Consider the following 26,655-nt stretch of genomic DNA (forward strand, 5'->3'; position numbering starts at 1 on the left):
GGGGCTTTTCCCATGAGACTACGCTCCAAATAGTTCAAAGACAGCTCTCATGTTTCCCCAAGTCTTCTCTTTCCTCTTCTGGACTACACATCCCTCATTCCATCAATGGGCTCCTTTCCTGGGAGCACTCCCTTCTCTCAGTGTGGCACCAGAACTTGGACTGGGCACTAGGGAAGTTGTTTCTCTTCCTGATGCCCACCTCCCTCCACCTGAGCTCTCACCTCCTCCCCTCGGACCCCAGGCATCTCCTCCAGGCGCATTCTGGGGGATGGTCATCTCCCTCGACCTGGAAGTCATGCTTCTCAGTGTGAGTTAAGACTTGATTCATTTTCTAGGCTCTGATTTGACAGTATTGACTCATACTGACTGTGAAGTCTACTCAAACCCCTAGGGTGCCTAGATATTAATGATTTTTTTTTTCCACATTCACCGACTGGCATTTAAAGAAAAAGTCTACTGGAAAGAATAAATCAGTGCAAATAGGGAACTGAAGGGGGAAGGTAAAAGCACAGAAGGAACCCCAATAAATCAATGGGACACGACACATATATCGCCTCTCATACTCCAGAACTTTTTCAGATGAGAAAACATGTATTCGGTATAACTACCTTCTTTATTGATTTACTCGTTCAGCTTGTCCATTATTAAAAAAAAAAAAATAAACAAAACAAACCCCCTAAGAGAAAGATGCCTGAGCACAGTGTGAATCAAGGCATTGGGGGAAGGCACTTTGGGAAAAACACCAAGGGTATATAGGCAGAGATGGGCTCGGGGCCCACTTTGGCACCAGACGAGCCACGGGCTACATTACATGGCTGTGGGTGGCGTGGGTGGGGAAGGGCTGATGTCCGAGTCAGGGGAAATCTAAGTCAAGAATAAGGGGCCCGTTGGAGATGTGTGCTGGGAAATGCTGGAATAGGGGCAGGGGGCTTTCTGAAATGGAGGGAGCAAGCCCCCAGACTTCTGTTTGCCTTGAAGAATTCCTTCTCTTTGTCCTGAACTTCCTCCTAGGCTCTGTTGTCTCCCCAGACCCATGGGTGGGGAAGGGGATTCCCAAAGACCTCCGTGTCTTCCCTCGGAGTCCAGAAGAGAGGTGTCTGAATCAGAAGGGGGATGTCCAAGTTGGCGTTAGCAGTGTTTCCCATCACACCTCAGCTCTTATGGCTGGTTCCCCAAATTCTCTAACTGATCCCAAGTGCTACCCAGGAGGCTGGGAGAGAAGTCCCCTGCTAGGAATTTTTGTTTAGGGCAGGAGCTGGGAGCAGAACAAGTGGAAAGGCACCACACACACACACACACACACACACACACTCTCACTCACACTCACTCAGGAGTCGGACCTGGTATTGGCACATATAAATATAAATTAAATTGACAGGCTTACCAAAAAATGGCATGAGGGTAGGCCTCAGTACCTGCTTGTAATGGAGGCCTAGCTTTCCTTTCACCTCCTTGGGAGTCCCACCCTTCCCCAGACCCTCCAGGGGCCCTCTCTATTTCCAGCTCTCCCGGCGGTAGCTAAGGTCCGTCACAAGACGTAGGGGGCTTTGGCCACGGCGCCGTGGCTGTCATGGCAGTACAGGACCTCCTTTCTGGTCCGGCTCATCTCTCGTCGGTACTGGCCCTCTTTGACCACCTTGACGCACCAGAGGTCCTTCCCCAGGGTGATGCTTTTGACGGATGGGAGGTATTTCAGAAGCCTGTCGGGCAGGACCGACAGCCCCGTGCCTGACAGGTTCAGCTCCTGCAGGGAGTTCAAGCTGGAGAAGACCTCGGCCCTGGCCGACTGGAGACTGGGGTTGCCCGACAAGTCCAGAACCTGGAGGCTTGGCAAGTCACGGAAGGCAAAGGGGGCGAGCTCTGTAGAGCAGCGCAGGCTGCTGAGGGACAGGTGAATGAGGTCCTTCAACCCGGCGAAGGCCCCTGCCCGGACCCTGCTCAGGAGGTTGCCGTCCAGGTTGAGGTAGCGCAGAGGGAGGCCCTGGAGGTCAGGCACCTCCTGCAGCTGGTTCCAGGAGAGATTCAGGCTCTGGATATTGGGGGCCCGGTCCAGGGATGGCTGAATCACCCGGGTGAGGAGGTTATGGGAGAGGTCCACATTGAGGGGCTTCCCCTGCCCGCGAGAGGTGAAGCTCTCCAGGGAGACCTCTCTGAGTTTGTTGCTGCTCAGATCCACCTCACTCAGGGGGGAGCTGGCAAAGCTCTCCTCAGGCAGGGCTGCCAGGGCATTGTGGCTCAGGTCCAGGGACTCGAGGTATCGCAGCCGGGAGAAGGTGGCGGAGGAGATCTTGGCGATGCGGTTGTAGCTCAGGTCGAGGCCCACCAGGGTGGTGTAGCCCGGTCCTGTGAGCATGGACTCGTTGACCGTCTCCAGCTGGTTAGAGGACAGGTCCAGGTAGGTTGTGTCCAGGGGGATGGGGACCGGCACAATGTGGGAGCCCAGGCCGCTGCAGTCCACCCGGGTCAAGCTGAAGCTGTCGAACAGGCCGAAGGTTTCCACTTCACAATGGCAGCCTGGGAAACACGGGCGAATGGCCCTGGCGCCAGGGGCCAGGAACAGGAGTGGGAACCAGAGGGACCACAGCATCGTGCAGCCTAGGAGACAAAAAGAGCAAGATGAGGGGCGGAGCGATGTCAGCACCCACCGAGAGGGGCAATTTCACAAAACCACAGGACCAGGACACAGAAAGTCAGAGTGGGAAGGGGCCTCAGTGAGCGCCTAAACCCACCTTTTACAGGAAACTGATCTGTCCAAGGTGACAACAGGACAGGTGAGACTCGAACTGAGGTCTTCCGACTGCCAGGCCCGCGCCAAGAATTTCAGCCCTCTCAGAAATCTTACATCCTTCCAATCTAATCTCCCAACCCCTGAAGTCATTCCTTCTACAATGTCCCCGACAAAGTCATTCAGGCTCTGCCTGGATCCCTCCAGTGATGGGGACCTCCTTCCTTACCGAGGTAGCCCATCTCATTATACGCCAGCTCTGGTTGTTAGGATTCCCATCCTTTTACAGAGATGAAACTTTCCCAGTCATTGAATCACAACATTTAAGAGTCAGACAGGGCTTCCAAGGCAGGTAGTCCAGCCCCTATTTAAAAATCTATAGCATATCTAAGAAATGGCCATCCAGTCTTTGATTGAAAATGTCTAGACAGGAATTCATTCCTATGCATTACTCCAATCTGGGTCCCTCCTCTGGGATCAAGCAGAAAAAGTCAATTTCCTCTTTCCTTCAGGCACATGAAGATTCCCCTTCCTCCAAGTCTTTTCTTCCCTAGGCTAAATATCCTCATTTCCTCCTTCTGATCCTAGTAGATTATCCTTCTCCGTACTCATTCATAGGCTGTAGAACTAAGAAAAAAACACACACTTAGGTACCATCTAGTCTTATTTTACAGAAAAGGAAACTGAGCCCCAAAGACAAAAAGGGACAGACACAAACTCTGCGTCCCCTCGTCTCCAAATCCCACGCCCTATCTGCGACGCCACTGTGTCAATGTCTAGTCTAACCCATAATGCGCAGAGACCCTTATGCAATGAAGTTTGACCAGTGTTGACTTACCCAAGAAAGGAAGTCGCTTCCCACCAGGTAGGAGCCTGGGGCCTCTGTCACCCCTGCACGGGGGCCCTGGGACTGGAAGAAGCCCCTGTGCTATCCCAGCAGCAGACGGCCGTCCCCTCACAAGCCCACCTCCCTCTGCCTGGCCTGGCTCCCAGGACCAGGGCCAGCCACTCTCTCTGCCCGAGGCTCTGAGGCAGGGTGAGAACACATAGCTGGCTCGTACCCAGTCACCCAAATGCATCCGAGGCTCCGCCCCTTCCCCCTACCGGCCTCCTGTTCCTTTCAGATGGACTAATTTTCAGATTAAAGCCTGTTCAGGTGCCTTTCATGCCTAACCCCAGTTAGGAGGGCTGGGGCGGTCAAAATTTCAGGAAACAAAAGGGATGGGGGGAGTTACCCTAAGCCCTCTATTATGTCCCAGCTTGTTTACTGCCCTACTATTAATTACATCCAAATGCTCTGAGCTCCTCTACAGGCTCAGCTCTTCTTACACAGACCTGTTCCAAAGGTTTAAGGAAGAAAGAAGAGAAAGACAGTCCCAGAGATTATTCTTCAGTTACCCAAGGTGATTATACAACTCTGTGGGCATTAAACATGAAACAGCCACTTTTGTCACATCTTGGGTTACGCAACCAGGTCCAGCTCTAGCCTGACTCAGCCACCGCTAGGGCAAGGCAGGGGACCCGAGTTGGAACAGCACCTTGGAGACTACTGGGAAGAGATGGAAGAAACATTAAAGAGGAACGTGAGATGGGACAGCCACCCAGAAGTCCTGAGGGGAAATTCCATCTCTTCGCTACCTGTGGAATCTTGGGGAGGCTATTTTAGTTTAGGATCTTTTTCTCACGTGTAAAAGGAGGGGATTGGAGAAGATGGTTTCTGGGGTCATTTCCAGCTTGAAATTCAGAGACTTTGTCCCATTTTCTTACTTTACAGAAAAATCACATGTTCTGAAGATTAGGAGAACCTATCTTTGAAGCAGAATCGTCTCTGAGAACCAGGAGTGAAAGCACACACCTATAATCCCTGTTACTAATGAGCTAAGGCTGGGGGCTGGCACTCGGCAGAGCTTCAGAAGGCAAATTTGTTTGGGCATTAGCGTCCTGGCACCCATTCCTTAAGGAAGGGCAAACTGGTCCAGGTTGGAAATAGAGCAGGCCACAGTTCCCACACGTATCAATAGCAGGATCAGGCCCAGGAGAGACCACTGCACTTCCTGCCTGGGTGAGATAGGGAGACCCAGGCTAAAATAAAATCCCCTCTATGACATATGAGAGAAGTGGTCAACCGGCTTTATGAGAAGGAAACTACACCCCCGCATAGCAGTCCATTCTGCTTTGAAACAGCTCTGATAGCACACTGTTTTAGACTCAGTCTGATTTCTTACAGTTTTCACTCACTGGTCTTCATTCTGGCCTCTGGGAGAAAATTTGAGACCCAGAGAAGAAATGACTTAAAAGTAAGAATGGAATCTTGGAGGGACCCTAGAAAAGGTTCAATGCAACCAATCCTTTCATTACAGAGGTCCAGTAAGGGAAATTTACTTCTCTTTGAGATTCTAAGCTCCTTACTAACTCCTCATGGGAAAGGACAGCGTTTTTGTTTTTTCTCCTAAATCTTATACCTTTCCAGTATGCAAAGTCCACTCTATGGAATTAGAAATCTCGAGTTCAAATTGGGAGGGTGAGCATGCAGTGGAATGAAGAACCCAGACCTGATTAAGAGTTGAGTCCTGGCTCTACCACCAACTGACTGGGATTTCAGGCAATTAATTCACTTCCCAATACTTAAACCTCAATTTCCTCATATATAAAATTGGATGAAATAATTTCCAAGATCTTTTCTAGCTCCAAATCCATAGACCTTAAGAAACCTAGGTTGACCACTGACTTGCTCTCTGATTTTTTCCTCTCTAGTCTCAGCTTCCTAATCTGTAAATTAAGTTGAACTATAAAGCATTTCAGGATACCTGATCTTTAGGACGTAGAAGAGTGATGTTCTGACATTTTATGTTCCAAGAACATGACATGTTTCTACGTGCTAAAAAAATGAATGACAAGGACTGAGTAGAAGCTTTGGGGAGATAAAAGGAACACTTAATTAATTTTGGACCCTTCTTGCGTGACTTGCATGAAAACAATAACATTCTGGGTAATAAGGATGGCTGGGCTGGGAAATCAGTGTGGTGCAGGAGAAAGGAACAAAACCAGGAGAATAATTTTTAGATGTTAACAACGCAGCTTTAAGGATGAATAAATTTGAAAGCTGGAAGAACTCTGATCAATGTGATCCATGATTCCAGAAGACTGATGCTAGCTGCATCAGGTGCAAGATTGAGGTGCAGAAGGAGATCTGGATTTTTTTGAATGCAGCTAATGGGGAAATTCATTTTGCTTGACTATATGTCTTTTTTATAAGAAATGAAATTTTCTTTTCTTTTTAATGGGATAAGGGTTCAGAAGGAGAGAAAATAGATGTTCATTAAATAAAAAATGAAACTTTTTTTAAATTAAAAAAAGCTCTTTAGACTGACAGTGAAAGAAATAGACTCTAGGCTGAGCCCTACCACTACATCTGGGTAAGATGAAGAAGGAAACATTTTCAAGGATTGGGAAATGACCTTGCCTGGGACAGAGGTTTGGGGCAGTAACATTAATAGATACTGAGTAAATAAACAATGCATTAAATCTTTTGAAACAAGGAGTTGGACTATTAATATTAAGTCCTGACAGAGGGCAGGAAAGAAAATCTGTCAGCCATCCAGGATTTTTAAAAAATGACAAAATGTGACATACACAGAGACAATAAAAAGGAGGTCTTAGTCTTGGATACCAAGCTTCTACTCAAAATCAAGCACACCACCTTCTGTTTTCATTGACTAGTCTATCTTTCACCTAATCTTAGTCTGTTTAAAAAACTCTCTGACTTTAAAGTGTCTCAGGTGTTTAATGAAGTGGGCTTCTAGCTTTTTCTAGACAGTTCTCATTTCTGTGCCTCAGTTTCTTTTCCTGTAAAATGGAAGGGTGCTTTAACTAGATGATCTCATGGCCCTTTCCCAGTCTTCACATTCTATGCTCTATGATCAGTTTCTTTTTCTTTTTTTTTTTTTCTTACTGAGGCAATTAGGATTAAGTGACTTGCCTAAAGTCCTACAGCTAGGAAATATCAAGTGTCTGAGGCCAAATTTGAACTCAGGTCCTTCTGAATTCAGGGCTGGTGCTCCATCCACTGCACAATCTAGCTGCCCCTTTATGCTCAGTTTCTTAAACAATGGTTGCAACCCCATGTGGGTCTCATAACTAAACATGGGGGTCACAGTTATGATTATCAGTAAATGTTTGATTTGTATACCTATTTTATAAATCTATTTACTTGAGATCATGTAAAAATTTTTCAGGAGACCTGTCCTAGAGAACTTAAGTGCTTCCTCCTTCAGGAGGTCTTTTCCCAGCTAAAAACAGTAATAAAAAATAGCATTTATATAAAATCTACCATATGCCAGGCACTGTCTTAACCAGTTTACTAATATTATCTCAGGGACAATTAATTGATGCAGGGGATAAAACACTGAGCTCAGGAATACTCGTCTTCATGAGTTCAAATCTGACCTTAGACATGTGGTGACCTTGGGCATATCATTTCACCTTGTTTGCCTCAGTTTCCTTATCTGTAAAATGAGCTGAAAAAGGAAATGGCAAAACACTTCAGTATCGCTGCCTAGAAAACCCCAAATGGAATCATGAGGCATCAAACATGACTGAAATGACTTAAACAACAACAATACTATTGATCCCTCCAACAATCTTATTATTATCCCCATTTCACAACTGAGAAAATGGAGACAAATAGGGGAAGTTGCTGTCCAGGGCCACACAGCCAGTAAATATCTGAGGCTGGATTTGAATTCAGAATTTCCTAACTCCAAACACATTGCATCATCTAGCCCCGAACTGGTTAGTATTGTCTCCTAGAAAGTTCCCTTGTATATTCCATGAATCTTATGTATCCCTATCTGTGTATGTGTTGGCTTCTTCATTAGAATGTAAGCTTCTTGAAGGCAGGGACTAAATTCCCAGAACTTGCCACAGTGCCTGGCCCATGGTGACACTCAATAATAAATGCCTGTTAATCAGTCACTATCCTCAGACTCCCAGCCCGTTCCAGCTGACATTGCAAGCTTATGCTCTAACATTTTAGGTTTCTCCTGTTCTGATATTCCCTGCCCATTTCCTTTCTCTGCTTCTGCTCGGCATTCAGTCCTCCATCAGAGAGCTGTTCGTGAAGTAAGGCTGAGGGTTGGTTGCCTAATAGAGTGAATCTATTGCTGGTTTCGAAAACAGGCAGACAGATGGCTCATGGGGGACCCAACTGGGATGAGACATACTCAGGAAAGCTGGCCAGGGAGAGAAACTTAAAAGAAAACTGACTGGGCTAGCCCCCTGCCTTCAGGAGGGAATCGAAAGAGAAAGAGAGGCTCTTGGCCCCAGCGCAGCAAAGAGAATTTCCAAATTGGCTTGGAAAGAGAAGGTGATGAAATTGTAAGGAGGAGAATGGAAAAATTCTGGGAAGAGAAAGCATTTCCTGAAAATTTGCTGTTTTCCTGAAAAAATGAAAGGCCTTGAGTAAAATGTCTCCCTCTTGCACCCACTCACACTTCCATGACCCTTTCCCCACTCTAGGAGCTCTGATGGCTGACCCCAAAGGGCACAAACCAGAGGAGGCTTGAGGGAGCAAATACTTGTGACGTGTGACGTGTCTCAGTTCTTGCCAAAAGTGACCCCTCAGTTTCCTTCTTTGTAAAACAGCATCCATCTCACATAGGGGCAGCGAGAAAAGATGCTCTGGAAATAGGAGCTACTGTGATACCTTGTACTGGAGTTGTGGGTATGAATATGCTGTTGTTCAGTCATGTCTGACTCCATTTGGGATTTTCTTGGCAAAGGCAATAGAATGGTTTGCCATTTTCTTCTCCAGCTCATTTGACTGATGAGGAAACTGAGGCAGGCAGGGTTAAGTGACTTGCTCAGTGAAGATCTGAGGCTGGATTTGAATTCAGGTCTTCCTAGCTTCAGGCCTGGCACTCTATCCACTACGTCACCTCACTGTTCAAGAATTATGGATATACAGGGGCCACATCTACTTTACCAGTCCAGAAGTTTTCTGAAGGAAAGGAATTGATTTTCTCTTTCTTCTTTACTCCCTGGCATACAGCCACCTAGAGCCCTGACCAATAAATGTTTGCCAAATTCATATTTTTTCACTGATCCCATGGTCATTATGGGAACCCCATCTTTAACTGGCTGTAAGGAGCCCTATTCTTCTCCCTAACCAAGAACTAAAATGAAATATTTTAATGGCAGCGGGATCCAGTGAATGCTGCATGGAAGGGGCATATGAGCTGGATTCCAATTCTGTTTTTGCCATCAACCAGTTCTATTACTTTGAGCTGCAGTACTAGGGTGTACAACAGATAGAACACCCAGACCTGGAGCCAGGCCTCATCTTCCTAAGTTCAAATCTGGTCTCAGACATTTGTTAGCTATGAGACCCTGGGCAAGTCACTTAATCTCATTTGCCTCAGTGACCTCATCTGTAAAATGGGCTGGAGAAGGAAATAACAAATCACTCCGATATCTCTACAAGAAAACTCCAAATGGGATCATGAAGAGTTGGACAAGACTGAAAAATGACTGATCAACACTAAATTACTGTAAGTAAATTAAATTAGTTCTCCTCCTTTAAACTTAAGACTTTCTCTCTCTGTCTCTCTGTGTCTCTCTGAAATGATATTCATACCACCTATCCTAGAAGGGTAGAAAAGTGAGTTTTTATCACTACACTCTAAGCTTCTTTAGATACAGGGTCCTTTTTTATGTTTGCATCCCAAACCCAAACACCATATTGATTTTCCCAAGAATGTGGAAAGGCCTAGAGAAAGATCTCCAGTATGTTTGGTAGACTGCTTCTGGAGGATTTATAAGACGACATAGTCATGAAAAAGAATCACACAGCAGGAGAAGGTGTGGATGGATTGTGAGCTGAACCACTGGAGCTAAAATCTCCAGTCACTGAAGTGTTGTCAGCACAGGATCTAGTGGATAGGAAGTAAGTGCTTAGACTTGCTGGTCAAACTGAGTATGTTGAAAGAAAGGAATGTGTGCCAAGATAAATTCTCTAAGGCAACGGTTATCAAAGTATGGTCCAGGGAATCAGGAGGTTCCTAAAGTAAAACTATTTTCCTAATAACACCAAAATGTTTTAATTTCAAATAATAGTAAATATGGATATATAATATAGATTCTAATATGGAGTATAATGATAGTAAATATGGACATCTTATATGGATCCTAATATGGCTGGCTACTTAATATAGATAAAGTAATAATAAATATGTATCTCTAATATAGATTATAATAGTAAATATAGATATCCAATGTTATAATATGGATCTCTAATATAAATTATAATAGTAAGTATGTATATCTAATAGAAATTATAATAATAAATCTGTACTATAGATTATAGAAATAGTAAATACAGGTATATTGTAGATTATGACAATAGCAAATATACATATACAATTTAGATTATAATAACAGTAATTATGGAAATTGAATATCCATTATAATAACAATAAATATGGACATCTATTATGGATCTAAATATGGCTATCTAATTGAGATTATAATGATAATAAATATAGATCTCAAATATGAATCTCTAATATACATTATAATAATAGTAATATGGATCTTTAACAGAGTACAAAAGGAAATATGGATACCTAATATAGACAATAATAATAAATATGGATCTGTAATATAGATTATAGTAATACTGAATATGGATCTCTAATATGGTTTATAATAATAGTAAATGTAGATATCAAACAGATTATAGTAATAATAAATAATGTGGATCTCTTTATTATGATCAAAGTAAATATGTATATCTAATATAGATTATAATAATACAGATCTCTAATATAGATTATAATAATATGAATCTGTAATACAGATTATACTAAGAGTACATATGGATATTTAATATAGATCATAATAGTAAATGTGAATATCTAATGTAGATTATAATAATAAATATGGATCTCTAATATGAATTTCTAATATAGATTATAATAATAGTAAACATAGATGTTCAATATAGTTTATGATAATAGTAAATGTGGATATCTAATATAGATGATAATAAATATGGATCGATAATATAGATTATAATAACAACAATGTGGATGTGACATAGAGCTTAATATGGATCATAAATATAGGTTATAATAACAAATAAGGATATCGAAACTCTTTGAGGGAGACCTTAATATTTTTTAAGGATATAAAGTGGTTCTTAGACCAAAAGATTCCCGCATTCAATGTTCTATGACTCTTAGCTCTGAAAAGCTATTTGCTAAATTCCCTTTCATTTCTGACTTTCTATATTCTAAGGTCCCATCTGGCTCTCATGATGTAATATTAGCATGGTATCAGACAGAAAGTTAGATATAAGAGAAAAACTTGGATTCAAACTCCCTTTCTGATACTTAACTTGCTAGGTAACTGAGTCACTAAATTGCCCTAAACCTCAGTTTCCCTGTGGTGTTTTTCTTTAAAATATAATAATAGTTCTCTCTGGGAGAAAGCAGGTTTCTTGGGAAGGTTTTCTGGAGGCAGTCTTAGTTTCAGTTGAAAGTAATAATCACCCAAAACGCAGCCAGGTGCTAAAAGTTCAGATCTTTTATTGCCTCCAATATAGCCCGGTTAGCTTAGAGGCCTATCTCTCTTCTTGGTTCCAAGAGCTCCCTCCGAATGTCTCCAAACCCAAAGGTTTGTCCTTCAGCCTCCAGCCAGCCAAGTGGAAAATGGAATGGATCTCTCTTGCCTCAGAGAGAGGGCTTCTGGCTCTCAATCTCCCAGAGTGCTCTGCATCTGTCCCATGTGCTCCTTTCCAATCTAATTCAGCTGAACTCTCTACGAAAGCCTGTCTGTATATATGAGAGAGTGGGATTGTGGGATATCTCCCAGCGTGCTCTCTGGCCCTAAGAGCTTCAAGGGAAGTGTGAATTCAGATATCTCATACTAAACCCTGAAATCTCCCAAACGTGTGAACTCCAATTAGTAAAGGTGTGAACACAAGCATTGTATCAATTAGTTCTACTTAATACCTTGTTTCAGGTTCTGGCCCAAAACATCTCCTTGTAAGATCAGATCAATAATCTATCAACTCTAATGAGTTAGCAGTTTGTAAAGATTCCAACATTTCCCCACTTATAAAAAAATCTCTAGGAACTTGTCTAGTTCTAAACTTACAGCCCTATGATTTTACAGTAGGAGTTCTTTTCCAAGATTGACACTCTGTTTTGATTGAATTCTGCTAATTGTGTAATCTTTCTGCCTCAGATCTAAGGAATGAGGGGGGTTGGACTAGATGATCTCTGAGGTCCCTTATAACCCTAAAGTTATTATCTTATGACTAGCTTTGGTGGTGTAGTTTGCTATATACCCCCCACATCTACCTGATAGAGAGTCCCGCTTTGAGGTAGCCAACAGGCAGGCAGTCAGTCAAGCAGCTTTTGCTTTAGGACCTCTGGGCAGAGGTGAGAGTATTTTTCTTCCCCCTAGTTTTTCTCAGGACTTCACTTAGTTTCATGGTGAGAGGTTGGAATTCTAGCTCCAAGCATGCCTTTTTGGGCTCTTTTGGAGAACAAGGATGCGGACAGTTTCAGTGAAGCGAGGGGTTGAAGTGTTTGCAGCAGAGGCCAGGTGGCAGTCATTAAGAGCAGACCACAGGGATCCGGCCCTAGACTCCTCTTGGAAGCCGCTCGGTGTGTGTCTGTTACTCGTTCCTTGGGCTTCTACCAAGGAAAACGTACAAACGAGTGCCTCATTTTTTGAGTTGACCTTGAAGTACAAGAGCCAAGTCTCCATCTTAGGCTGCCTTCCTGGAGGCAAAGCCCAGAGGGAGGGAAGCAATGGCCATCACTATCCTCTGCTCTAGTTAGATCCCATCTAGAGGGTGGAGCTTGGTTGTGGGGCTCATTTCAGGCTCCCTGAGCAGGACACTGAAGCTCAGTTTCCCCATGTATAACATGATCTCAAAGAATCTGTCCATCACTAAATCAGTGCTCCTGTGATTTAAGGTTTATGCCTACAGTCTAATCCAGGAAATGCTAGAGAATCCAGAGGAAGGTGACCAGGATAGTGAAGGGATAAAGAAAACAACACTGGCTTTGAAATCAGGGCCCCTGGGTGAATCCCAGTTTTGCCCAGTACTGGCTAATGAAACTGATGATGTTTGACCATGAGAAAGAGAATTTGGGAATGGGGAGGGAAGACATTTTTTCTGACTGCAAATACTATCATAAGGATCATACGATACTGTCTTAGAGCTATCATAAATATCCAAAGAGCTGTGACCAGAAGGCAGTGCTAGGACTGATTGTGGAAAAATCAAAGGGGCAAATTTCAGCTCAATATGCAGGAGGCTGTGTGACCATGGACAAGCCAATTTCTCTGGGCCTTGGAGGGCCAGTCTATAAAATGTGGGTGGTTTAGTTTAGACTTCTAAAGTTCTTTCCAGTTCTGAATCCTAGGGTTTTTCAGGGATATCTCACAGTCAGAGCTTGCCCAACAATGGAATGGGAAGGAAGAAGCTCCCAGGCACTGGCCATATTTAAGAAAAGGGTAGATGATCCTCAGTGGCAATATTGTGGAAGGACTCCAACCTCAGGTCCCCTGTTAGATTAGATGGTCCGCCTCCATTTAGACTTTTAAAATTATAATTTAGCTATAATCAGACCTGGCACCAGAAGGAATTGGCTTAATTCTTGTCTCCCTCTTCTCTTCTACTTCTACTGAAGTTCAGTATAAAGCTTTTCTTGCAAAAGTCTTGGTTTCTCACCAAGTGTGACACTATGGAAAAGTCACTTCTAGCTACGTAAGAGGTCCTCCTTATTTGTTCTGAGCAAAGCGGAGAAGGGGCATCTAAGTGATGCAGTGGATAAAACTCTAGGCCTGAAATCAGGGAAACTCATTTTATGAGTTCAAATCTGGCCATCATCACTTACTATGTGCTGCTGGGCAAGTTATATCATCCTGATTGCCTCGGTTTCCTCATCTGGAAAATGTATTGGAGAAGGAAATGGCAAAATAATTCCAGTGTCTTTGCCAAGAAAATCCCAAATAGGGTAGTAAAGAGTTGGTCCTGACTCAAGTGAATAAAAATAGGGGAGAGGAGATGAACAAAAGAAATGTTTTCTGACAAAAACCAAATACCTGGTAGTATTACTCCTTTTTACATATAGAGACATTAAGGTCTAGAGAGCTGAAGTAATTTGCCTCTGGACACACAGTGGTGGTATCTGTACACAGTACATACAGTATCTGTAGGTCTATCTCTGCCACACAGTGGCAGGATTTGAACCAGTTCCAGTGGCAACAAACTATCCCCAAGGCCATGATGCCTCAATACAGCTATTGTATTCATTGTATTCATTAAGAGGAAGTATGCTTACCAGGTAAGGTTCATGGGTAGGAGGAAACTGTTAAAAATCGTTTTTTCCACCAGAAATAACTGGTGGAAACATAAAAGGCATCATAGTTGGTGGAATTGTGAACTGATCCAATTGTTCTGGAGAGATTTGGAGCTTGGCTCAAAAGGCTACAAAACTGTGCATACCTTATGATTTAGAAATATCGCTACTAAGGCTGTATACAAAGATACATTAAACATGGAAAAGGACTCACATGCACTAAAATGTTTATAGCTGCTCTCTTTGTGATGGCAAAGAATTAGAAATCAAGGGGATGCCCACCAACTGGGTAATGGCTGAACAAATTATGGTATATGAATGTAATAGTAATGTTCAAATCAAGAAGATTTGAGAAAAACCTGGAAAAACTTACATGAACTGATGCTGAGTGAAGTGAGCAGAACTAGGACATTGTACACAATAACAGCAAGAGTGTATAATAAACTTAGTTCTTCTCAGCAATACGATGATCTAAGATAATTTTAAAAGATTCATAAATGGAAGATGCTATCCTCATCAAGAGAGAGAACTATGGAGGTTTAATGTAGATTGAAGCTTACTATTTTCGCTTTTTTGGGGTTGTTTTTTCTTTCTTGTGGTTTTTCCTTTTTGTTCCAATTTTTCTTTCACAACATGACTAATGTGAAAATGTTTAATATGATTATACATATATAATCTATATCATATTTAGTGTCATCCTGAAGAGAGAGGGGGAGGGATGGAGGGTAAAAAAATCAAAATCTTATAAAAATAAATGTCAGAAACTAATAAATTTTAAAAATATGTGAAATATTGATATTTTCAGGGAGCTGAGGGAAAGATAAGGAGAAAACAAAGAAAAAAGGAGAAAGCAGGAAGAAGAATATGTAAGATAAAAGGAGTTGATGGTCCTATTACAGATGGCCCTGTTCAAATCCCATCTGGAGAATGCTGTATATTTATGGAAAAACACATTTTTGGTATACTGATAAAGTGCCAGATTAGATAACACAGTAATAGAATGGAGAAGGTTCAGGAGGTATCTAGAATGGTGAAGATCCTTTATATCATATCATTGTTCATTCATTTCAGTCAAGGCCAACTCTTTATGTTGGGGTTTTCTTAGCAAAGACACAAGAGTGTTTTGCCATTTCCTTCTCTGGTATATTTTCCAGATGAGGAAACTGATGTAATGTGCCTGAGTCACACCCTTAGTAAGTGATTATGGCCAACTTTGAACTCACAAAGACAGCCTGATAGCTGTCTTCTGGTATCTATAGGTCTGTCTCTCAGAAGAGGATGTAGCTTTATTCTGGTTTTCCTCAGAAGGAAAAACTAGGGACAAAAACTCAAAGCTACAGAGGCAGACAGTCTCAACAGAAAAACTGTCTTCAAAATTGCCTCAGGAGGTGATGGATTCCTCCTTGCTGGAGGTTGTTAAGGAAAGGCTGGAAGACCACATGCTTATAGGGAGGAGTCTTATGTAAGATTGAGTTGAATTTTTAATTTTGAATTAGAGATCCTTTCCAAGTCTTGGACTGATTAGGAAGCTGAAGTTCTGAGTGGTTTCTGTTCTTGCCAAGGGGCACACCTGGCAGGAATAAGAGTATGTATCAGGGTAAGCCATGGAAATCAGATCTTTTTCTTAAACCACAAAGGCTCTAACAGCTCCTGGAATTTTCCAGAAGCAGAGTACAACATTCACGGGTTCCTTTCTTCAATAAGTTTAATCCATTTCAAAGGATAACACATATTTTGTTAGGTGCCAGGTGTGTGATGTGAACAGTAAAGGTTAAAACTTCATAAAAAGGGAATTGTTGTGGGCTAGGGAAGCCATGGAGGGATTAGAATCATAATATGTCAGGATTGGAAGGAAATTCAGAAGCAATGAGTGTGGAACTCCCTTTCTCTTCCAATTGCATTGTCATGATGTTTCACTTCCATTTCACTTCTACAGAATTAGATGCTGCTTGGAATTGCCTCTTAATCACAGGCCCTACTTTTTTACCCTATCCCCAAATTAATATAAAATAAGCCTTAGTGACAGAACTGGGAACGATCAAAAAATGTCAAGTTTTCCATTCACTCTTGTCTAGGTCCCAGATTTCAGTGTTTGATCACAGGTAGCATTCTAGGATGATGTGCCTTCCCAATTTACCCCAGGACATGCATTGAGCCTGATTCTCTTCTGAGAAGTAGAAGAATTTTACTATAATCTTTGATGATCTGAAGATGTCCCCTGGTTCTGAGATTCTATGTTCTACCTCTTGAGATGTAACATTCTATATTCTCAGGTCCCTTTCAAGATGACAATCACTGAAATTGCCAAAGCCCGAGTTTCCATCAATAGTAAACGCTCAATGTTTGGTAATTAAAGTGTTCCCTGTAGGGCATTCCATCTGGATTTTGAGAAATGTGGGATTGGCACTCAGGCTCTGTTCAGATTCCTACTATGAACCTTACAGAGGAAGCAAGAGAATATTAGGCTGGCAAGAAAGGTAAAGAGAGGATTGAATAGGAGGCTGTTCTTTTTAATGGAGTCGGCTAGTTGATAGCTGGACAATTCACTTGGTGATTCAGATAGGTGGATAATTCTCTGAGCTTAGAAAAAGGAAGACCCGAATTCAAATCCACCCTCAGATACTAGCTGGCAAACTAACTTAGTCACTTTACCTCTATAAAATGAAGATAACAATATCGCTTACCTTGCAGACTTGTCATAAGACTCAAATGAGATAATATTTATATAGCATTTGCACAGTGCCTGAGCTAGATCAGGTAGGACAGTAATGCTGGCTATTATTGTTATTGTTGCTAATGATCCAACCCTGCCTGTTTGGATATTGAAATCCCAGATTATGTACATCTGGCCAGGAGAGACCTCCAATCCCTTCTGGATCTGACCTTATTGATAATCTAGAAGGCAGACAAGGGAATTTGGGGAAATGAGCCAGGAATGCTTTATGGAGAGAAAGGCCAGGAATGTTTGGATTGGAGATGAGAAGCCTTAGGCAAGAGTAGAGGAGTGAGAAGAGATCTGATCATTATTTTCAAATATCTGAAGGACTGTCACTGAGAAGAGGAGGCAGTCTTGTTTTGTGTGATTTCCAGTAAAACCAGGAGCAAAGAGATGTAGATTTCTACTTAGAGTAAGGAAGCAACCTTGAGAATTAGTGAGTATCCCATCAATGAAGCAAAGCAGAGACTTCCCAAAGCAGAGACTGAATGGTCACTTTTTGGGGAAGTTGGAGAGAAGATTCTAGGCTATCTAAGAAACTCAAGTAAGAGATGAATCTAGTCCTTGATTCCAAGTTATTGCCCCACCTATTTATGCCTTACTTGCTTTGCTTATACTTCCTACTTCACAGGATTGTTCAAGGGAAAGTAACTTGTAAACTTGAAAGAGTAATAGTCTCTGGAGGGGATGCGGGAAAACTGGGACACTAATGCATTGTTGGTGGAGTTGTGAATGAATCCAACCATTCTGGAGAGCAATCTGGAATTATGCCCAAAAAATTATCAAATTGTGCATACCCTTTGATCCAGCAGTGTTTCTATTGGGCTTATATCCCAAAGAAATACTAAAGAAGGGAAAGGGACCTGTATGTGCCAAAATGTTTGTAGCAGCCCTGTTTGTAGTGGCCAGAAACTGGAAAATGAATGGATGCCCATCAATTGGAGAATGGCTGGGTAAATTGTGGTATATGAATGTTATGAAATATTATTGTTCTGTAAGAAATGACCAGCAGGATGAATACAGAGAGGACTGGCGAGACTTACATGAACTGATGCTAAGTGAAATGAGCAGAACCAGGAGATCATTATACACTTCGACAACGATATTGTATGAGGACATATTTTGATGGAAGTGGATTTCTTTGACAAAGAGACCTGAGTTTCAATTGATAAATGACGGACAAAAGCAGCTACACCCAAAGAAAGAACACTGGGAAACGAATGTGAACTATCTGCATTTTTGTTTTTCTTCCCGGGTTATTTATACCTTCTGAATCCAATTCTCCCTATGCAACAAGAGAACTGTTCGGTTCTGCAAACATATATTGTATCTAGGATATACTGCAACATATCCAACATATAAAGGACTGCTTGCCATCTAGGGGAGGGGGTGGAGGGAGGGAAGGGAAAAAAAATTCGGAACAGAAACGAGTGTCAATATAAAGTAATTATTAAATAAAAAATTTAAAAAAAAAAAAAAAAGAAAGAGTAATAGTCTCTCTAAAATGTAATGTTCTCTGTTGAGATTTTCTTGGGATCTCTGGAGGCAGCCTTCGTTTCAGTTCAGTAATCACTATAAAAGTACAGCCAGGGGTTAAAGTCCAAATCCTTTATTATCTCTTTCAAAATCCTATCTCCTTCACTTGGGGCTCAGCTAGTTTTCTGGAGGCCTTCCTCTCTCCTTAGTTCCATGGTCTTGAGCTCCTGCCTCCTTCTCTGTCCTCTGAATCTCTCGGAATTTACAAAGGTTTGTGCTTCAGCCTCCAGCCACCACAAAAGTGGACGATGGAATGAATTTGTCTCAGCCTCTGAGAGCTTCTAGTGTGCCTGCCTTTTTTGGCCCTGAGAACTTCTAGCTTATATGCTCCACACTGAGTATACGTATACCCATCATCATGTCACTAGGAAACCATTATTTGTTGTAGGATTAAATCAATGCTAGACTAGATTTAACCATTGTCTCCTCAATTCTACTTAGTACCTTGTTTTAAGTTTTGGCCCATAACATCTCCTTGTAGAATTAAATCAATCATACTGAACCATGCTAAATTAGATAACTATTGTCTCTATCAATTCCACTGACTTAGTACTTTGTAAGAATGCTTTGTTTCAAGTTCAGAGTTCTGGCCTATGAAAGTGCTATAAAAATGGGGGTAGACCTAGAGAATAATTCAAGTTACTAGCAGTTATAAAGCTCTTTAAGGCTTGTGAAGTGCTTTATGTGTGTTATCTCATTTGATCCTCACAACCCTATAAGGATTTTTTAGCTTCATTTTGTTGGTGAGGAAACTGAAGTTCAAAACTGAGGATCACACAGTTAATAAGTGTTTGATGCAAAATTCAAATATGGGTCCTCTTAGTCCAGCATTCTATTCATTATACCACCTAGTCATCCATAGATGATCCAGAGGTCCCTTTCAAATCTGAATCAATGATCCTTTGAGCCTATGACCTTTGGAAAAATTACAAGGAGAGAGAGAGAGAGAGAGAGAGAGAGAGAGAGAAAGAAGGAAAATGGATCTCTCTTACAGATGAAGATGCTGGGGTTGATAGATTTAGGCTTGGCCTAGATCATGTATGTAAGGAAGGTTAGAATCAGAACTTGAAGCCTGGTGTTCTAGCTTCTAGACAGGGTCAGTGTGTAAGCACAGTCTAGGAGCAAGGCTCCCATCCTATTTTGTAGAATATGGACAACATAGTGACCATTAGTCCAATTTTATGGAGAATGTTTTCAAAACTAATGTGACTTTCTCCAAATATTGACTGGTGGGATGAATGGGTTTAAACATTTCAAAACTATTCCCTATGAGGATTGGTTGATGGAACTCAATTTGGCACAGAGAAGAGATGACCCAGGGAGGCTTTTGAGTGTGTAAAGGGCTGTCTCGGGGAAGAAGATTGTATCAGAGATTTAGATTTCTAAGGGTCTTCAGAAGCTATCTAGAAACCTTCCAAGAAATGGAAGTAGAAAGGTTCAGAAAAATCAAATGAGGTAACCAGTATTACATAGATGGCAAGTGGCGGAGCTAATATTTGAACCAACACTCTTTCCATGGCACTGTATTTATATAGGGTGTCTGAGCTTCAGGTAGGGTTCAGACCAGATGACCCTGGACCCTTCCAAGTTTGAGAACAAGGTTTTAGAGAAAACATGACTCTGGTCTTGGTTCTGTTATTTAGTATTAATATGATTTTGGGCCAATCACTTCAACCCTTTAGAACAGGGATTCTTAAACTTTTCCCACTTGCATCCTCTTTTTGCCCAAGAAATTTATATGACCTTGAATGTATAGGTTTATAAGAGGTATAAAAATCAAACATTTACTGACAAGTCATAATTTCACTCCCATATTCAGTTATAAGACCCCAATATGTCTTGAATCATAGTTTAAGAAGCTGGTCTCTAGAATTCAATTCCTCCTCTGTGAAATGGGAAGGACAACACTATTTTAGCCTATCTCAAAAGATGATAGTTGGGGTTAAATGAAATAATAATAGTTGTGAAGTAAGCTGTTACCATCAAGCAGTAGAGTTATATGAGCTACATTACTATTATAATTTGTTCTCCTCTTTGGGGAACCTGATTCGAACAGGCCCATATTCCTCCTCCTTGCTGCCTCCTCTCCCACTCAGGAAATTACCAAAAAGGCCAACTCTCCAACAAGAAATCCTCTGGTGAAAGAATGATTTGGTCAGCTTGATGATTTTCAGGGTCTGAAAGAAAGCCAGAAGGAACTCCCTGCCTTTCCTTGCTCAGCCTGATGATTCTCACAGGACGTTCCCAAGAGTAGGAGGAGGGAGGATTAGGTTATTCACAGGATGGGTGATGGAGCTCATGATCCTGTGAACTCTGACGCCAATGGAATCCCTGATTCTGCATCTGTCCCTCTTCCTTCCCCCTCCCTCCAACCCTGTTTGGTAAGTTTTAGAAGCCAACAACTCTGGGGAAGAGCCAAAAATTTGGAAGAAATGACTTCCTACATTCTAAAGATTCATTCCAATCAACTCTGGTCCCCAGCCTCATGGAGATGCCTGTGAAAGTCATTTCTTTGTTTACAGCTAGATCAATCTTAACCTCTCCTAAATATTCTCCACCTTTCAATACTATAACTTGCAGAGAAGATGCTGATCTACATTGATTGAGGTTTTCTCACGCAGAACTTCCCTATCCTAAAGAAATCACCAATGTAGTTCATATCTCCTTTAGCTATCTCACAATCAAGCTCAAGAAAATGGGCAAGGAAGACATAATTACCCTTGCTATTAAGGACGGAAAGGGAAACAGAAGCTGTTAGAGCTAAACGTCTAACTTGCTCATGGAATTATACAGTAGTTTACAAGCTGCTTTCCTCACATCACCCTGTGAGGAAATTCCCATTTTTTAGACAAGTAAACTGATGCTCTCTCTTCTAGATATGTCTTTTCTAGTGTTGATGTATTATTATTATATGTTCTAATGTTCCTCCCAGCTCTAAAGGATTCTATGTTCTTTAACCAGAAAAGAAGTAGGCTCTTGATCCAATTCATTAAGGCTGTGAATAAGGCCAACTTTAGCCCATCTGAGCTAAATAGTGGGTTGGAGGATTCTGGTCAAAAGAATCTTAAGATGATAAAAGTAGATATATAGAGTTGGAATAGGCTCTGGGTTGACAACTTTGATCTGTCCACCTCCTTCTCTGAGAGACAGGTTAAAATGACTGTCCCAAGATCACTTAAGTAGTAACTTCTAGAAGAATTGAATTCTGATCCTTTGAGTAATAAAGACTTTACCATTATACCATATTTTTCTTCTTTCTCGTTTTCCTCAACAAAGATAAACATTTTTTTCCCAAACTCTTAGCAAAGATGACTTGACTTTTCCTTAAAAAAAAAAAAAAAAAAAAAACACATACAACAAAAAGATAAATTCCACACTCATCCTACTGAGATTCTTCCTCCCATCAGATCACACTTGGGACTCATTTCCATCAGCACTATCTACCACCTCCCAATCGAGTTCCAGCAGATTGGGTAAGGATCAGGTGCTTCCTCTCTAAGCCAATTGTCCATTTCTGGAGAATTTCTTGTTCAAGTTCAGAAAAGGATGCTCTAAGCATTTACTCTGAGCAAGGATATGCTTGGAATTGGGGAAGTCAAAGGAATGAAATTGGGAGTTGAACTCCATGCCCTTCATAGAACAATTTAGCATAGAATATGAGCCCACAAATCGTTTCCTCCTTGATCTGTTCCAACTATCCTTTAAAGTCCACTTCAATTTCCACCTCCTCTAGGAAGGTCTCCTTCATCCCCTGGCTGGTAATATTCTTGCCTCTGGGATTTGCAGAACAGTTTGCTCCTATCTGATGCTCTTATCTTATATGCTATTTTTGTCTGTGTCTTATCTTGTAATCTCCACAAGGATAGGAAATATGTTTTTCTAAATTCAGTCTTTCCTTTGCTACCTAGCACAGTCCCATGCACACAATAAGAGCTTAATTAATATTTGCCAGATTGAATTACTACATTGGGGGATACAGCAAAGGTCATAAGAGAGGCATTGTGGGGCAAAGAACTCTGGCTTAGCTGTAAGACTAGTGACCACAGGTAAGGCACTTCCATGTCTACAAAGCTGTGTTTCTACATCTAGAAAATAGAAACAATAATACTTGATTTCAAGTATTGAATTGACAAAGCATTTTATATACATCATCTCATTTTAGCTTCACAAAAACCCTGTGAGATAGAGACTCTGAGTATTATAATCCCTATTTTATAGAAGAGGAACTAAGATGACATAACTTATTCAGGGTCACATGGCTGATGTCACAGATGAGGACTGAGTTCAGCTTCTCTCGATTCTAAATCTAGTATTCTATTAATCTTTGGGCACTTTATAAATGCCAGCTGTTCTATAACACTCTACAAATGTGAGGTTTTACATCAATGAGTTGTAATCTACACTGGTGGAGGGTACGCCCACCTCACTGAGATCACAGACACATCCAAGCATTAAAATATTATGATTTTGTAGACTAAGTGCTCTGAGAGTTAGGGAATGGAAGAGATTACTTTTTTGTGTGTGTTTTTGAATACCAGAGGGGAAAAAGCAGGACTCTTGTATTACCCTGCCAATAGCCAGACAGCTCTACCTAGGGATAGAATCTCAGATATCAATATAGTTTACTTGCTTCACAGTATATAGAGAAAAACTTCCTTCACTAGGGAAAGGAGCTGGAGAAAGAAATGGCAGACCATTCTAGTATCTTTGCCAAGAAAACCCCAAATGAGATCACAAATGAACGAACAACAGCAACATACAAGTTAATGTCAGAATCAACAATAATAGTTCATCTTTGTATAGCGTTCTGTAGTTATATAGCACTTTTCTATCCAGTAAGGATATCTTGATTCTTACAATGGGTCTTGGAGATTTGGGCAACTTGGTGTTGCTATTTCTATTTCAGGTTCAAGGAAGCTGAAGAGCAGAAGGGGAAACCAATTTGTTCAAGGTCACAATGAGTCAAAATGACATACCAAGTGTCCTGATTCCCAGCCTAATAACCTTTCTGCGTTTCCTATTTATGGGCCTCAGTTTCTTTCTTTGTCAGTCTCTAAATCAGAGGGTTTTAGGCTTTTGGGGTCATGAATCTCTTTAGAAATCTGGTGACCTATAGACCTTTCCTCAGAATCTTTTTTTTAATGTATAAATTGAAGGATATGCTAGAGCTTAATGAAAATAACAATGTCATTTTCTTTTTCATCCAAGTTCACAGAGTCCTAAAATTTATGGGCTCTCTGGACCAGATCAAAATCTCCTGTTCTTAAAGTCCAGATTAGACCTTCTGTCTTCTGTGTTCTAAGTTCATATTATGGAAGTGGTAAACTCATTTTACAGATGAAGAAACAGGCTGAGAGAGAGGAGCCTTGTTCAAAGTTTCTGAGTTTAGAAAGTGGCAGAAATAGGGTTTGAACTTCTATCCTCAGAGTTAGTATTCCTTCATTCTCCAATTAAGGTCCTTTCTAGGCTCCACCATTCATTGTTCTAGTCTGTTCCCACTGATATTTTAAGAAATCTCCAGTTTCAGGCTCTCCACCTCCCTCCTCCTCTTCAAATTGGGAATGGGGATTTAGGAATCTCTGTATCACATCACTATTGAGCTGGGGTGGGAGGGCAGGGAAGGGAACAGAGAGAAGCTAGGGAGGAAGAAATACAATAAATCCTGAGCATTAGGAATTCAGAAATGGGGTGGGGATCCTTTGGCTCCAGCAAAGTTCTGGGTCAGAGGAGTTTGCAGAGTTGGGGACAGACATTATTCTTCCATCCTATTCCAGGCTGGGAAAATGCCCACTCTGTCCCCACTTATCTGTGTGCAGGGCTGGTTCCCAGCTCTGACCGTGAAACAACCCAGATCCAGTCACTCCCCACCCCCTACTTCCCCCTTTCTTAAGGTTTTAGTCTTTCCTCTGGCTGGCATGTCTGGGCTGATCCAGACAGAATGGAGGAGCGAGAAACTTCTGAATCATTCGCAGAGGAGAGTCCCCTCATCTCATCTTCCCTCGGCCACGTCCCCTTCTTCCCCCAGTTTGGAAAGGGACCCTTCCCAGATCGATGAGATGGTTGGGGGTGGTGATATGGCATAGCCATATCATAGCCGATAGCCCATTTCCCCAGACTGGGAGAGAGAGGGAGGGAGGGCCGGCCGACCAAATAGGGGGAGGAGGAGCCAACTCCAAAGTGTGGGGTTGTTGGGGCGGGGACCAGAGTCTTCCTAGCCGCTGGGGCTGCTGGACTTGCAGCCGTGGCAAGGCGGTCGATCCCTCAGTCATCCTGCCCCCCCCTTGACCTCCCCCAAAGTGCAAAGACATTTAGAAAGGAGACGAGCTAGCCAGGATGTGAGTGACCTGGCAGAAGGCTCTGGTCTCCTGTTTTGGGGGAGACTTTTCTGCCCCTCAGATCTCAACTCAAGTAAATCAAGGACCCTTTCTCTCATGAGCTCTTCACAGGAGACTTCGTTTCTCCTCCGGAGGAGTTGTGAATTAATTCTCCCCCCTCCCCCCAAAAAAAGGGTATAGACTTTCGTTCTAGGGATTTCAACTTCTGAATGGGGAGTGGAAAGGGATGAATTTGTTCCCTCACTACATCCCTGGGAAAGGAGGGCTAGTGGGAAGGGCGAAAATTTACCACCACCACCCCCATACATACAAGCAAGTAGACATAGTCGTATGATTTAAAGTAGCGACGAACCTGAGAAACTAGAAATCTATCCATACCCCCTCATTTCCCCTTTAATAAAGGAGGAACCCAAGGCCCCGAAAGGAATAAATGACTTGCCTATGGTCACTCAACTAGTTAGTAAGACAGCAGAGATGGCTAACCCAGGCCCTCTGCTTCCAAATCCCGATACCTTTCTACCTATAGAGAGACAGACAGACAGACACATAGAAACACACTCCCCTTTCTCTCTTCCGGCAGCAAGCAGCAGTACGATGAAGCCGAGACCACCTCTTTTCAAACCAACCCCTCACTGGCCTTTGTCTTCCATAGCCTATGTGAGCCTCGGAATCCACATTTCTCCTCCTCTCGTACCCCCACCCCCACCCCTCCCACCCCATCTCCACCCCGCTTTCCGGGCTAAATCCGAACTAGAAGCCAAAAGGCCACTCCCGGCACCCCTTTCCCTTACCCCCTCTCCCCCCCCCCCCCCGCCCCAGCTAAAGATGTAGCCACTAGCTTGGGGGGGAGTTGGGACTGGCCCAGAGAGACCTCTCGCACGACCCCAAGACTCCGGGTAATATTACACCCAGCCTTGAACCTAGCTGGCTCGGGGGCTGGAATTGGGGAAGGGGTGGGTTCGAAGTTGGAGAAAAGTTCTGGAGGCCGCGTGGTGAGGTGGAAAGAGCCTGGATCTGGACAGAGAACGCAGGCAGACCAAATCATCTTGACCCAGCTTGGTCTGCCACTGATTATCCCCGGCGATTCGCGGGTAAACCACTAGCCTGCTCTCAGTCTCAGTTTCCCTTTCTGTAAAATACAGGGATACTAGTAGCACCATTTCTAGAAGGGGGGGTGCCATCGAGCGCTTTCTGGCCGGCAGCCGTGCCCGCAGGCAGTGCAAGGATGACCATCCCCGCTGCCGCGAGTAGGCTGCGAGAGAGAGGGGACAGGAGCGCAGTCCGGGTCTCCAGCCTTCTGGCCCGGGCTGCAGAGAGCGCTTTGCAGGCAAAGGCCTTAGGACAAGCCCGGAGCTCTGAATGAGCCGGGGGGAGAGGCAGCCGCGGGCGGGCTCCTGGGGGGAGGGCGAGGAGGGAAAGGCAGGGAGCTGGGGCCCCCGAAAGGGAGGGAGGGAAGGAAGGAAAGAGAAAGGGAAGGAGGAAGGGAGGGCATCTGTGCCGGGCGCCCGCACGCCCAGGAGGCAGCAGCTGCCCCACCAATGCCAATCGGATGCACCGGGAGAATGACTGCAAGATCCCCCTCGTCCTTCTGCTGTTGCCCCGGCCCCGCCGCACACACACCTTCCAGCGCTCCCGTCGGTCTGCCGGCTGCAGCGGCGCTTGCCCTCCCCGCGCTGCTCAGTCCTTCGCCTGGGCCGCCGGCCCCTTCTCCAGCCTGTCCCTGCTCATCCTGCGGCCGCCGCCTAGCCCGAGCGCCCGGCTCTCATCCCCTCCGTGCGTGCCTGGGTCCTCCTCCTCCTGCTCCTTCTCCTCGGGCAGCAGCCGCTGCTGCCACCTCCCTCCTTCCCGCAGGCACCGCGGAACAGCTGCCCAGGAGCTCCAGGGAGCGTCGCGAAAGGGCCCGAGCCCGGGCTTGCTCCGCCTCCCCTCCAGGCCCGCCCCGGTCCCGCCTCTTTCCGCCCCGCA

General features: G+C 43.2%; 1 protein-coding gene across 1 annotated transcript; it reads right to left on the reverse strand.

The window, feature by feature from the left end:
• Positions 1-594: 594 nt before the first annotated feature.
• Positions 595-26,655, reverse strand: TSKU (tsukushi, small leucine rich proteoglycan). Its single transcript, XM_051987066.1, has 2 exons — positions 26,311-26,655; positions 595-2,595 (listed from the first exon to the last, which is right to left on the reverse strand). Exon 2 carries the CDS (start codon positions 2,585-2,587, stop codon positions 1,529-1,531), a length of 1,059 nt encoding a protein of 352 aa, XP_051843026.1. The 5' UTR covers positions 2,588-2,595; positions 26,311-26,655; the 3' UTR covers positions 595-1,528.

The sequence above is a fragment of the Antechinus flavipes genome, chromosome 3, assembly GCF_016432865.1.
Source record: "Antechinus flavipes isolate AdamAnt ecotype Samford, QLD, Australia chromosome 3, AdamAnt_v2, whole genome shotgun sequence".
Classification (NCBI taxonomy): domain Eukaryota; kingdom Metazoa; phylum Chordata; class Mammalia; order Dasyuromorphia; family Dasyuridae; genus Antechinus; species Antechinus flavipes.

Excerpts from the sequence above, each read along its gene's own strand:
- TSKU (XM_051987066.1), bottom strand. The coding sequence starts at position 2,587 with ATGCTGTGGTCCCTCTGGTTCCCACTCCTGTTCCTGGCCCCTGGCGCC.